The 13434-nt window shown below is 40.7% G+C and overlaps 1 protein-coding gene across 2 annotated transcripts in view; it reads left to right on the top strand.

Moving 5' to 3' along the window:
- PRORP (protein only RNase P catalytic subunit) overlaps positions 1 to 10846 on the top strand; it is a 153678-nt gene extending 142832 nt beyond the window's left edge. The window contains exons 6-9 of one of the 2 annotated variants that reach the window (XM_037056461.1): positions 7998 to 8146; positions 8946 to 9141; positions 10521 to 10680; positions 10713 to 10846. In XM_037056461.1, coding sequence (XP_036912356.1) covers positions 7998 to 8146; positions 8946 to 9141; positions 10521 to 10652 — 477 coding nt within the window. In that variant the 3' untranslated portion in view covers positions 10653 to 10680; positions 10713 to 10846. Of the gene's footprint in view, positions 1 to 7997; positions 8147 to 8945; positions 9142 to 10520 lie in introns of both variants that reach the window. The other variant, XM_037056460.1, reaches the window with a different exon arrangement.
- The last annotated feature ends 2588 nt before the right edge of the window (positions 10847 to 13434 follow it).

Raw genomic sequence — 13434 nt, 5'->3', positions numbered from 1 at the left:
AAGCTAAAATGTATTCTTTCTCTTCTGATTTTTGGAGAATTATTCTTCAGACATCTTAAGGAGCAATGTCAGGCATGTGGGGAGGAGTTGGGTACCTGGAAATCTGGAACCAATTTGGAATTTTAGATATTCTCTAGAATGTGCTGTACGTTTATTTGCTCTGCTATGTAGCCCAGATTTCAGACATCTTAGGCAAGTCCAGAACTGTCCCCAGCATCTCCAGGGGAAGAACCTGAGTTCTCCAGGTTGTGAGCAGCCCAGAGTGGCTCTCGGCTTCTCTGATCAGGACCACCCTGAATTTAAGGAAACTTCTGCATCTCTCTCATTTAAACCTAATCCCTCTTTATAGTCTCGAGGGGAGGATTCTGCTTTGGGGGAGGTTGTTGACCATCCTGTATGTATTGGACATCTGTCACAGACCCCTTTATCCTTCCTACGAAGGCCCGGTTTGTTTCAGTTTTTGAGGTTTTGAAAGGAGGTTGTTTTGCTCTTTATTTACCTTTTGAGGTATTTGTAGAATTCATGACCAGATGTAAGAAATAATACAGAGTAATCTCATGTGTCTTTACCTAATTTCCCCCAATAGTAACACCTTGCCAAACTAGTATTATAATATCACAACCAGGACATTGATGTTGATACAGTCAAGATAGAGCATGTTCATCGCCACAAGGATCCATCACGTTGCCTTGGATGGCCCATTCCACCCCTGACCCCACCACCTCCTTGCCCCTGGCCATTACTAATATTTCTCAGTCTGTTTAATTTTCTGATTTCAGGAAGGTCCTATAAATGGAATCAGACAGTATATAACCTTTGTTGTTTGGCTTTTTTCACTCATCATCATTCTATGGAGATCAGTCCATATTGTTGTGATACCAATAGCTTGTTTCTTTTTATTGTGGATTAGCGTTCCATGGTTTGGACATACACATTTTGTCTAACAATTCACCTGTTGAAGGACATCTAGATCACTTCCAGTATTTGACTATTAGAAATTTATCTAGGGGGACTTCTGGCCAAGATGGAGGAGTAGGTAGATACACTATGCCTCCTCAAACAACCAAAATAAGAACAACAACAATTCAGAAACAAAGTAACAACCAAAACTGAAAGAAAAATGAACTGTATGGCAGTCTGACAACCAAGGAGTTAAAATAGATACATTCATCCAGACCCGTAGGCGGGGCGCAGTGGGCGGCAGAGCAGTCGCGTCCCGGGAAGCGGTGACACTGGGCTCAAAAGGCACCCCAGGCATGCAAGGAGGCACCGGGAAGACCCTGGGCACTTAGGTGGCAGCTGGCAGACCCTGGGCATGGGGTGGCAACGGGCAGACCCAGTGAGGCAGCGATTGAGAAGCAGGGCACTGTGCGCAAGGTGGCTGGCTGACCGTGCAGCAGTCCCACATTAGCGCACAGGTAACTGGGGAGCGAGACAGATCACGCAACCCAGAGTCCTAGTGCCAGGAAATAAAGCCTCAAAACACCGATTGAAAACACTTGTGGGGGTTGAGGCGCAGGGAGAGGCTCCCACCCTCATAGGAAAGTTCACTGGAGAAACCCACGGGGTCCTAGAATGCACACAAGCCCACCCCCACGGGAATCAGCATCAGAAAGGCCCAATTGGCTTGGGGGAAGTGGTGGAAGAGGCTGAGGTGCAACAGAGAGCAGAGCAAAGCACCATTTTTTTCCTTCTCTGACCCTGCCCCCACCTACAGCGTCACAACCCAGCGACCTGGGTCGCCCCACCCTGGTCAACACCTAAAGCTCTGCCCCTTATAACTAACAGGCTCGACCAGACCAAAACATTATGGATCAAGCAGAAAAACAGTTCAAAGCCCCAGAGCCAATACTTCTAAGCAACAAAGAGATAGCCAACCTATCAGATACACAGTTTAAAATACTGGTGATCAGGATGCTCAAAGAACTGGTTGATTTTAGTCACAAATTAGATGAACAAATGAAGGCTAAACTAAGTGAAATGAAGGGAAATGCACAGGGAACCAATAGTGATGGGAAGGAAACTGGGTCTCATATTAATGGAGTGAACCAAAAGGAAGAAACAACCAAACAGAAAAGAATGAAGAAACAAGAATTCAAAAAAATGAGAAGAGACTTAGGCACCTCCAGGACATCTTTAAACATTCCAACATCCGAATTATAGGGGTACCAGAAGGGGAAGAGGAAGAGCAACAAGTGGAAAACGTATTTGAACAAATAATAAAGGAGAACTTCCCCAGTCTGGCAAAGGAAATAGACTTCCAGGAAGTCCAGGAAGCTCAGAGAGTCTCAAAGAAGGTGGACCCAAGGAGGAATACACCAAGGCACACCATAATTACATTAGCAAAGATAAAAATGAAGGAGAGAATCCTAGAAGCATCAAGAGATAAGGAGACAGTCACCTACAAAGGAATTCCCACATCAGACTATCAACTGATTTCTCAAAAGAGACCTTACAGGCAAGAAAGGGCTGGAAAGAGGTATTCCAAGTCATGAAAGACAAGGACCTATATCCAAGATTGCTCTATCCAGCAAAGCTTTCATTTAGAATGGAAGGGCAGAGAAAGTGCTACTCAGATAATTTCAAGTTAAAGGAGTTCATCATCACCAAACTCTTATTTTATGAAATGTTAAAAATACTTACCTAAGAAAAAAAGATAAAAAACATGTATAGTAAAATGACAGCAAACTCACAATTATTAACAACCACACCTAAAATAAAAACAAACTAAGGAAACAACTAGAACAGGAACAAAACCACAGAGATAGAGATCACATGGAGGGTTAGCAACAGGGGAGTGGGGGGGGGGGAAGGTTCAGAGAATAAGTAGCATAGATGGTAAGTAGAAAATAGACGGGGGGAGGGCAAGAATAGTATGAGAAATGTAAAAGCTAAAGAACTTAAGACACATGGACACTAACTGTATTTTAATATAATAAAATATATTTAAAAAAGAAAAAGAAAGAAATCTAAGTAGGTAAATATTTGTGTACAAGTTTTTATGTGAACATGTCATCATTTCTGTGGCATAAATGCCCAGAAGTGCAGTAACTCAAGTATGTGGTAATTGCATGTTTAAGTTTATATTTAAGGTTTTATTTAGTTGTATAGTTTTATAAGAAAAAAGCCAAACTGTTTTCCAGAGTGGCTGTACCATTTTAAGTGCCTACCAGTAACATATGCGTGATTCAGTTTCTCCACATCCTCACCAGCATCTGCTGTTAGCATTATTTTTTATTTTAGCCATTCCAGGAGGTGTGTAGTGATATGTCTCTGGGTTATAATTTGCATTTCTTTGATGGCTAATAATGTTAGACATATTTCCACACACTTATTTTCTGTATATCTTCTCCAGTGAATGTTCCTTGCTTGTGTTCTATATGGATCATTTGCTTTTCTTTAACTGTTGAGTTTTGAGAATTCTTTATACTTTATAGATATTAGTTCTTTGTTGGATATGCGGTGTGCAGATATTTTCTCCCAGTCTGTAACTTGTCTTTTCATACTTCTAATGGGGCTGTTCACAGAGCAACCATTTTTAATTTTGATGAAATCCAGCTTCTTGATTTTCCTTTTATGGACTATGTTTTAGGTGTCAGGTCTAAGAACTCTACATAGCTCTACATCCTGAAGATCTTTCTCCTAGGTCTTTTTTCTAAAACTTCAGTTTACGTTTTACATTTAGGTCCTTGACTTTTCTGATTTTTTTCTCCATGGTATGAGATGTAGGTAACGGTTCTCTTTTCACTTATGCATGTCCCTCACTCCAGCACCGTGTGCTGAAAGGCTGTCTTTCCTTGGCATGTTTGTGTGGGCCCATTTCTGGGCCATCCCTCTGTTCTCTTGATCTGCGTCTGCCTCTCTCCCCACCAATATCACACACTTTAGATCACCGTTGCTGTATAACAACACTTAAAATGAGGTAGGCAAATTTTTCCCACTTTATTCTTCTTTTTCGAAATTGTTTTAGCTATTCTTATTCCTTAGTCTTTCCGTATATGTTTAGGATAATCTTGTCTGTATCTACAAAAAAAATTTGCTGGAATTTTAATGAGTGCATTAAACCCGTATATCAATTTGGGGAGAATGACACCTATGTACTATCTTGAGTTTTCCAAATCCATGGACGTGGATGCTGGTGTTGAGTATTTGCATCTACTTGATTTTCTGTCTAGTTCTTCTCTCAATCATTGATAGAAGAGTGTTAAAGTCACCAACTATAACAGTGGATGTCTGTTTCTCCTTTCATTTTTATCAGCTTTTGCTTCACCTGTTTTACAGCTCTGCTCTTTGATGCACGCATTTAGGATCCCTGTGTCTTCTTGGTTCCGTGACCATTTTATCATATACTGTCCCTCTGTGTCTACAGTGATTTCCTTTGCTCTGAAGTCTACTTTATTTAATAGTAATAGTTACTCCAGATTTCCTTTGATGAGTGTTTACATTATATAATTGTGTTCCATTTACTTTCCAGTACCCTATACTCTTATATTTGAAGTGAGCTCTTTTAGATAGGATATAGTTGGACTGTGTTTTTTAAGCCACTCTGCCAACCTCTGTCTTTTAATTAATGTCTTAAAACTCTTTATATTTCATGTTATTGAGGTTAGGGTTTATGCCTGCCACTTTTTTGTTTTCTGTCATCTCTGTTTTTTGTTTTTCTGTTTATTTTTCCTACCTTCTTGTAGGCCATTTGAACTTTTTTTAGAGTTCCAGTTTTATATATTGTTTTGTTTTATTTTTATTTAATCATAGTGGGTTTTCTTGTATCTCTTTGTATAGCATTTTTAATGGTTGCTCTAAGGATCACATTTATAACATGGTTTATAAAAAGTCTATATGGATTTTTCTATAAAATAAAAGACACATTTTTCATTTTCACCAATAACTTTATTGATTTGGATATTTTGAGTATGTCAGCTATCTCCCACACAGTGTAACATTGGTTGTCCTCATAGTCTCCATTTGATCGCTATCAGTTTCTCTTTTTTTAAAGATTTTATTTATTTAGTTTAGAAAGGAGAAGGGAGGGAGAAAGAGAGGAAGAGAAACATCAATGTGTGGTTGCCCCTCATGCCCTCCCTACCAGGGAGCTGGCCTGCAACGCAGGCATGTGCCCTAGATTGGGAATCGAACCAGCAACCCTTTGGTTTGCAGGCTGGCACTCATTTCACTGAGCCACACCAGCTAGGGTGTTATTAATTTCATTTGGTCTCCCAGACTATGGAGTATCATCCAGCAAGAAATCTCCAGCACGAAACTTGAGAAACCACTGTTTACATGTTCAATCAGTCACAGCAACTTCTCCATACACTGCACAAATCTTTTTGTTGAATTTCAGTTGCATTTTTACCTTTCTTGAAATAATAAGCATAATATGCTGAAAATGTTGCTTTTCTTCCATCTTCAATATTAAATTGCTAACCAAAAATTCACCAATTTTGACGTTTTTTCAAATGCACGCTGTTATGACAGCTGTCACAATACGGTCTTACAAAATTGTTTCCAATGAAGTTAAAGGCAACTAAGTGCGGCTATAGCCGTCTTACAGAAAAAAACAAACAAACTTTTGGCTAACTATGTGTGTGTGTGTGTGTGTGTGTGCATATATATACACATACACACATATTCATACACACTCACATATTCATACACACACATCACAGTCTGCTGGTGTTAAGTCCTATTAGACTGCCTCTTTCCTGGTTCATTGGCTACAGAGAACATGCCTTTGTTGGTCTTATTTGGTCTGCTTTCATTGGCATTTCCAGGTTGCTGTCTTCTCCAGCTGCAAGTATAGGATACATGACACAAAAAGAAAATCCAAGGAACTCACCAACATGTCAGTCCTCATGTTCCGAGGTCCCTAGCCAATTCTCCTTTTCCTCTCTACCTTTCAAAGTCTTGTGTTAGTTTTATGTTTAATGTCTGAGGTCTTGACTCGTTATTTAGCGGGAGAAATAGGGATAGATATAATACATATACACTGTCTTCCCAGAAGTGGAAATTTCTCCCAGTTTTATTTTTGACGTAACATATAATTAAGGTGAATCTTCTGTTTCTTTACTATTCTGAGTATACCTATGACTCCACCCCAGTGTTCTGCCTTGGAATTTACCCCAGAGGAAGTGGGCTTGTGACTGTCACAGAGTTTTGAGTCCAGTGCCTTTAATCCATACACTCACCTTTCCTTCCTGTGTCTTCCCTTTATTGTCCTCTGCGGACGTCCTTTTCAAAGAGCTGCTTCTAGCAGATACCTCTTGGCCACAAGGTGGTGCCCCAGAGTAGTTCAAGCTAAGCTGTTCCTGCTCTTCCAGGAGCTTCTGTCTTTAACCAACGTTAGTCATTAGGCTGTGATCCCTACCCTGTGCCTTATACGTAGGGAGGCCAAGATGTGACTGCCAAATGAACACAGTAGCCGTTATTCCTTACTTTGAAGAAAAGAATTATATTTTACTGGCTGTAAAGCCTTGGGTTTAGAGCCCTCACACTTGTCTTGGTGTATACTTCTCTGCGTATTAACTCACATTCAGTGGGCAAGTTGTGTCAATTCTGTCTCTTAATTCTACAGTTAAAAATTAGGCATAGTAAAACCAACTACTCTTTCCTAAAATAACTAGACTAGCAGGATGGATATATATAAAAATCCAAAGCATTAAAGAGTACTTTAAGAATTTAGCCCTTACTCACTGTTTTGTACATGTGCATTAGATATTAGAGGTACTAAAACAATATTTGACAGCTGACCAAATAAATGAATGAAATTTTATTGGTTATAGAATGTTAAGCCCTGGCCAGTGGTTCAGTTGGCTGGAGTGTTGTCCCGTGTGCCAGAAGGCTGTGGGTTCCATCCCCAGTCGGAGAGTGTGTGAGAGTCAACCAATCAATGTTTCTCTCTCACATTCTCTCTCTCTCTCTCCCTCTCCCCCCCTCCCTCTATTCCTCCCTCTCTCTCTAAAATCAATAAATATATCCTCAGGTGAGGATTAAAAAAAGAATTTTAAATATCCTGAAAACCTGCATGGGAAGAAATTATGAGCAATGAGAAGCTAGCCTAAAATCAGTGCCTTTCCAGTGAAGACCCAAGAAAATTAAGGATTTCTTCAGTGACTTTGAACTTGTGATTTTCGAAGGCTCAGCAAGTCTTATAAATTAAAGAACTTTTATATTTCTAGTGCACTATTATAACATAAATTATAATTTTTCAGTAGCTTTTATTTCATTTTATATAATAGCTTAGTTTAATAGGCTGCACATGAAAATAATATCTAGACTTTTCCTTACAAAAGACTGACTCCATGCAAGTTCACTGAAGTACTAGATTTACCAAAAATCCAAGGCTAGACTTTTAGGAGAGAGTCCCTGTGCACGGAAACCATGTGGGAAGTGGAGAGAATGAGAGTAAACTCACTGACTGGAAAATAGGCTGTAAGATGGAAATTGACAGGTCTTTGGAAGGAAAAAGGAATTTTAATGAAAATAGCAGTCTTAGCAGAATCATGACATGGAAAAGTTAGCTGAAAATTCCAGCTACTTACATACTTTAAAAATAAGAAGCACAAACCTTTCCTAACATGAAAACATGCAAAATACCAATATATAGATATACGAAAGCTGAGCTATATTGATTGAAACGGGGTTGGTATGTACCCGTACAGGAGCCAAACCCCATCTTCCTGGGCCGCTGCATCTCGATCCCAGTAGATTTTAGGGAACACAGTTTAAAAATAAATCTAGTTTATACTTGTTTTAACAGTTGTTGTTTAAACCCAGGATCCAATAGAGCCTGGTCATTGGGCAAGCGTTAGACATTAATTTGTAAAAAGGAAGCATTTTCCTCAGACTTACAAAGATAGAAATTATTTTAAGGAATGTTTTCTTACTCCTTACCAGAAAAGTGTTTCACCCCGTTGAGATCACCAGCTGGAAGAATCACCCCACTTACTTGAGATTCTTCCTTCCTTGACCCCCTTGGGGTCCGGCTTTGTGTTTTTTAGCTCTTGGGTGTGGTCTCTCAACTAGCCAAGCAGAATCTGCACGTGCTGGTCCTGGGCCGGAAGCACATGCTAAATTCACGTGCCCGGTGGAAAAAGGATGAGATGGAAGAGGTGCAAAAGCTAGCCAGCTGTTTCTTTGCTGACAACATGTAAGTACTGAAGGTAATAACTGAATTACACTAGGCTCCTGTCATCTGCTTGGTAGTTACCTATTTTCACCATTTCTTTTTTTTTTAATCTTTAAAAATATTTCATTTATTTATTTTTAGAGAGAAGGGAAGGGAAGGAAGAAGAGAGGAAAAGAAAGAGAGAGAGAGAGAGAGAGAATTGGCTACCTCTCACTCATCCCCAACTGGGGACCTGGCTCACAACCCAGATGTACACTGACTGGGAATCGAACCGGCAACCTTTGTTTTACAGGCTGGTGGTACTAAGTTCCAGCCTGTTTTACAGGCTGATTGGGGTGACTTCCTAGAAGCTGCCTTGAGAGATCCAGTTTCAGCTTTGAGGGCAGCCTGTTGTTTTTGGAGGCTTGCAAGAAAGTGTCATCCTGCCCTATCAGTATTATGAATGTTCCAGACTTTGAGTGAGGAAAGGGGTGGGGCGCTCTGTGGTGGATGAGGCAAATAAGAAAAATGTCCTGAGAACACAGAGAAGCAACTTTTGAACGTGAAGGGAGGATTACTGTTATAATCCTTCATTTTAGTGGGAGAGTCCAGTTGAGCAATGAAGAGTCCCAAGCAGCATCCCCTTCCCCTCACCTTCCGTGTTCTAGATACTGTTGCCTACCAGCTCAAGTAGTTCCTAAGTATCACTGAGGTCATGTCAGTTAAGAATGCAGAGCACCTGTGAGCAAAGGCGAGTAAGAGGGAAAAGCATACTGGAGAGTGCTCTCCTCTGCCTCCTCCAGGGTGTGTTTGATCATGTCCTTTCTTGTGCCTGACTCAGCTCAGAGGACGATCCGTTCCTTCTCTACGCCACCCTGCACTCAGGGCACCACTGCAAGTTTATCACGAAGGATCTGCTGCGGGACCACAAGGCCTGTCTCCCCGATGCCAAGACCCAGCGCCTGTTCTTTAAGTGGCAACAGGGACATCAGCTGGCGATTACCAGCAGGTTTCCAGGATCAAAAATAACCTTTCAGGTACGTCATCTGTTCTCTACATAATGTCAACAGAGTCAAGTACCTAGTAAGAAGGTGGTATGATCAAAGAATGTTGCAACTTGTTGGAGGTTCTAAGTGCTTTATTTTTCTCAGTTTTAGTTTAGAATTAGCCATTTCCTGGAAACAGAAAGTCTGCCAGAGCAAAAGTTTTTATAAGCCGACCCCACGTTAATTGACATATTGTAAACACCTGGTATGTCATCAATTATGGCTTGAATTATGTTATTAACTGCAAATGTTCATATGTGGTTTTTATTTTTCCATTTATTTGTAAGAACTCAAAATTATTTATCCTTATGGTTAGTCATACTTTTGCTAAGTAGCTCCACTTTCCTCTTTCATCCACTTCTACAGCCTGTTCTCAGTTGAATTCTCCTTTGATTCTAGTATCTGTCTTTAAATACAAGGATGTCTCTTGTGTGAAAGCAAAGGGAGAAAATCCAAAAGCGAGTTATTACATGAAAATACACTAGCCAATGGTAAATATAATCTAATGGTCAAAAATACACAAAACTAATTTATAGGAAATATAGCATCACATGATACCTCAGAAATGCAATCAGCCTAATCAAAACTGAGGGAAACAATATGGGAGAGCCGATCTGGTTTCCTCAACCACAAAGGACTGCAAAAATAATAGAGATGGAAAGGTAAGCTTCACATTAAAGGAGAATTAAGAGAGAATTCAACTAGTCACAATGTGGTAACCTTACTTCAATCCCTGTTCAAACAAACTGTAAAATATATGCACATACCTATTAATTGGAAATGTAAACAAAAAACTAATGATGTTAAGGAATTACTAATTCTTAAGTTGTAATAATGCTATTATATTTACAAAATAAGTTTTTATATCTTACCGGTACCTACTGAATTACAGAAGAAATGATATATCTGAGGTTTTCATCAAAATAACCTTGGGCGGGGGAGGATGGAGGCAGAGTAGAGGAAGTGGGTGGGTGAAATAAAATTAGTCTTGAGTTGATAATGGTTAAAAGCTGGTTGATGGATATTGGAGTGCATTATACTACTACTATTTCTCTTTTTGTGTGTGTACATGGGTTTTTCTCTGACACATACAAAGCTGAAAAAGGCAACAATGGGAATACTGTGTGGTGTTTGTGTGTGTGTGCCTATACGCAGTCCTTAACCTTAAACGTGAAGACTCTCCAAGAAAAGCAGATCCCGGTACGAGGGTTCACTTTTACAGAGCTAGCTGCTTTTTGGAAATCCATTGCTAAGTAAGACAGAGAATATGTCTCTGAGGCAAACTGAGAAGTTGTCAGAGAAGGAAGGGGAATGGCCAGGCTTCCCTTTAGTGTTGTTCTCAAGGTCTGCTTCCCTTTTTAATCCAACAGCACATTCTCAGCTATGACACGGTGGTGCAGACAACTGGAGACTCATGGCACATACCATATGATGAGGACCTGGTGGAAAGATACTCCTATGAAGTGCCAACCAAATGGCTTTGCCTTCACCGGAAGACATGAAGGCTCGTACCCCCGTGCTGAAGTCGTGCTGAAGTTGTGCTGGGCGCTCTGCTGTTGGCATCAGGGCCATTAGGTTGACACTTGTTTAGACCATTGCTTCTGCCCTGCTGATCAGGCTTTCCTGTTTGGTTCCATTGGTTTGTATGTCAACAAATTGATTTTTTAATTAAATGTGTTATAATATCTTTTCATAACCAGTTGCATTTTTTCCTGTAAACATTTTTGTTTTGAGGTTTAACCAGAGTTAGGGAACTCGGTGCAGAATGAAGTCCACATTTCTTATTAAGCCATCTATTTCACTTTCTGATAAACTGGCAAGATATTAAAGGCTTATTAGCAACTCTTACTTATCACCCAACTATTTGGGTTCAAGGAAAGGGGGACAGTTCCTCCTTTTACTCTGTGATCTTCTGCTACATTGTATAATGCCTTTTCCAAATTGGCTCCACATTTTGCGAACACCGTTAATTCCGTCATCACTTGGTATGAGGGCTTCCGAAAGTATGTGCAACCAAACGCAGGTCCTACTGCCCACTGCTCCGAAAGCCAGGACTCGAGAGGCAGGTGCTGATGTAAAGGAAGGTGGTTTATTTGCAGACCCCGGCCACCTGGAAGATGGGGGACTAATGACTCAAAACCCATCTCCACCTCTCACTGGAGGCAGAAGTTTCTTAGAAAGAGGGTGTGGGGAACAGAACAAAGAGATAAGGGCAGGGGTTAAAAAGTTCCCTATGTGCTGACGAGCACAGCCCATTCCAACAAGCAAGTGATGGCCCGTCCGTGTGTGGCATCCAGTTTACTCATCAGGGACTCACATCAGCCCGGCTTCGTGTCGTCCTGGCTCCAGGGAGGAAGGTTGGCAAATCTCCTGGAGCTGGGATGCTTGAAGGCCAGAGTCTGTAGCTTTTGAAACTAGTTCCTAGGATTCTTATAAAAACATGCTATTCATCTGTAAGCCACGTATGTGTCAGAGTCAGCACTTAGAGAAACAGTGTCAAAAGAATGGTGGGTGGGCTCCGATTTCCCACCGTTACAGTTTTCTACTGTTGCATATACAGCTTCTTCCCATTCAATTAAGTTTGACTTAGTTTAACTAAGTGATTAGGTTTTAATAGTTGCCTCTGTTTTACCCCTTTGCTAGCCAGCTGATACGTCACCAGGCCTTGATTTTAGCCGAAAATACTCATATCTGTAGCACTCTTATGATAGCTATTTCCTTACTTCTACATACCATATGATTTAATATTTAAGAATAGACAAAACCAGTCTGTGGTGATAAAAATCAGATAGTTGTTGCCTGAGAAAAGGGGCACGAGAGAACCTTCTGGGGTGATGGGACCTTCTGGGTGATGATAGCACAGATGTATTACATTAGTCAAAACTCATCAAAACTCATCACACTAAACACTTAAAATTGATGCATTTACAACAGTGTGCCTCAGAAAATTATGTTAGCATAGGAGAATAATTATTACATGAAAACATATACATGGATATAAGTAGGATGAGTCTTACGGACAGAAACAACCCAGGATAAACAGGAGGGGATGTTTCATTTCCTTGACCATTCACTGGAGTCAGCATTTCTGCACACCTGAAGAGCTCCCCACGCAACTAGCCGCCAAACTGAGAGCATGCGAAGGTTCCGAGAATCAGAAAGCTCCCATAAATCCAATCTGTTTGTTTTCTGAATTTCATAAACTACATACTTAGAAAATTGTGCTTTCAATCAGCTAAACTTTTTTAAAGGAACTCTCCTAATTTTAAGAAAATTTTAAAACAGGAAAAAAGCATTTGTTAAATAATCTTGTCTAGCGCTGGCTAGTGTGTGTCAGTGGATTGAGCACCAGCATGTGAACCAAAAGGTCACTAGTTCAATTCCCATGCCTGACTGTGAGCCAGGTCCCCAGTTGGGGGCGTGTGAGAGGCAACCAATTGATGTATCTCTCACACATTGATGTTTCTCTCCCTCTCTTTCTCCCTCCCTTCCCCTCTCTAAAAATAAATAAAATAGTAAAAAATAATAACCTTGTCTAAAAGCCCAATGCACATCTTTCACAAGGAACACGTAGAGATGGGGGAGGATACCCCAAAAAAGAAGCCAGAACTTCAGGAATGAACCTGGAAGAACACGAAGTCCAACAGTAAGTAGCATTTTCTAGAGGAAGAACAGAGCAGAAAGATGGAAGGCTTCCCTGAGGCCCACAGCTAGTTAGTGGAGACATTTCAACCAGAGCCCACCTCTTACACTGGTTTAGGCTAGAGTAGTTCATAGAAACTCAGAAAGGCTGAGTGGTGGGGCATCCAGTATTTACACTTAGAAACTGTTAGCCAGATAAGGAGCCAAGGGGGGAATGGGAGGGAGGGAGCAGGGAGCACCTCTCTAAGGGCCCACATTTCCAGAATGGCCCTCAATGGAGAAAATTGCGGTAGGAAAATTACATTATTTTTGAACTCTTTAATAGCTTCCAAAAACAAAACACTAATTTCTGTTTAAGGAAAATTAAGGTGCATCTGTTCTTTGCCCGCGGTGGGGGAACAGTGCTAGGACCACCCAAGTAAATCTAATACAGGACCCTGGGGAGTGCAGGGATTCCCTGAATGAAGTCAGCTTGCACCAGACAGGAAGGCTGCCTTTTTCTATTCTGATCACCTGAGGGGGAAAAGCTACCTGTCACGCAAGGTCGCAAGGTCGAAGACACAATGGAAAGAAGAAATTCTTTAAAAAGCTGTCCTGGGGACCAGATAGTGTCTTTAAAGTCAGCCATGAACAATGACAGTT

The sequence above is a fragment of the Sturnira hondurensis genome, unplaced genomic scaffold, assembly GCF_014824575.4.
Source record: "Sturnira hondurensis isolate 20B ecotype Veracruz unplaced genomic scaffold, ASM1482457v3 Scaffold0008948, whole genome shotgun sequence".
NCBI classification, from domain to species: domain Eukaryota; kingdom Metazoa; phylum Chordata; class Mammalia; order Chiroptera; family Phyllostomidae; genus Sturnira; species Sturnira hondurensis.
This window is presented reverse-complemented; position numbering and strand designations above follow the sequence as displayed.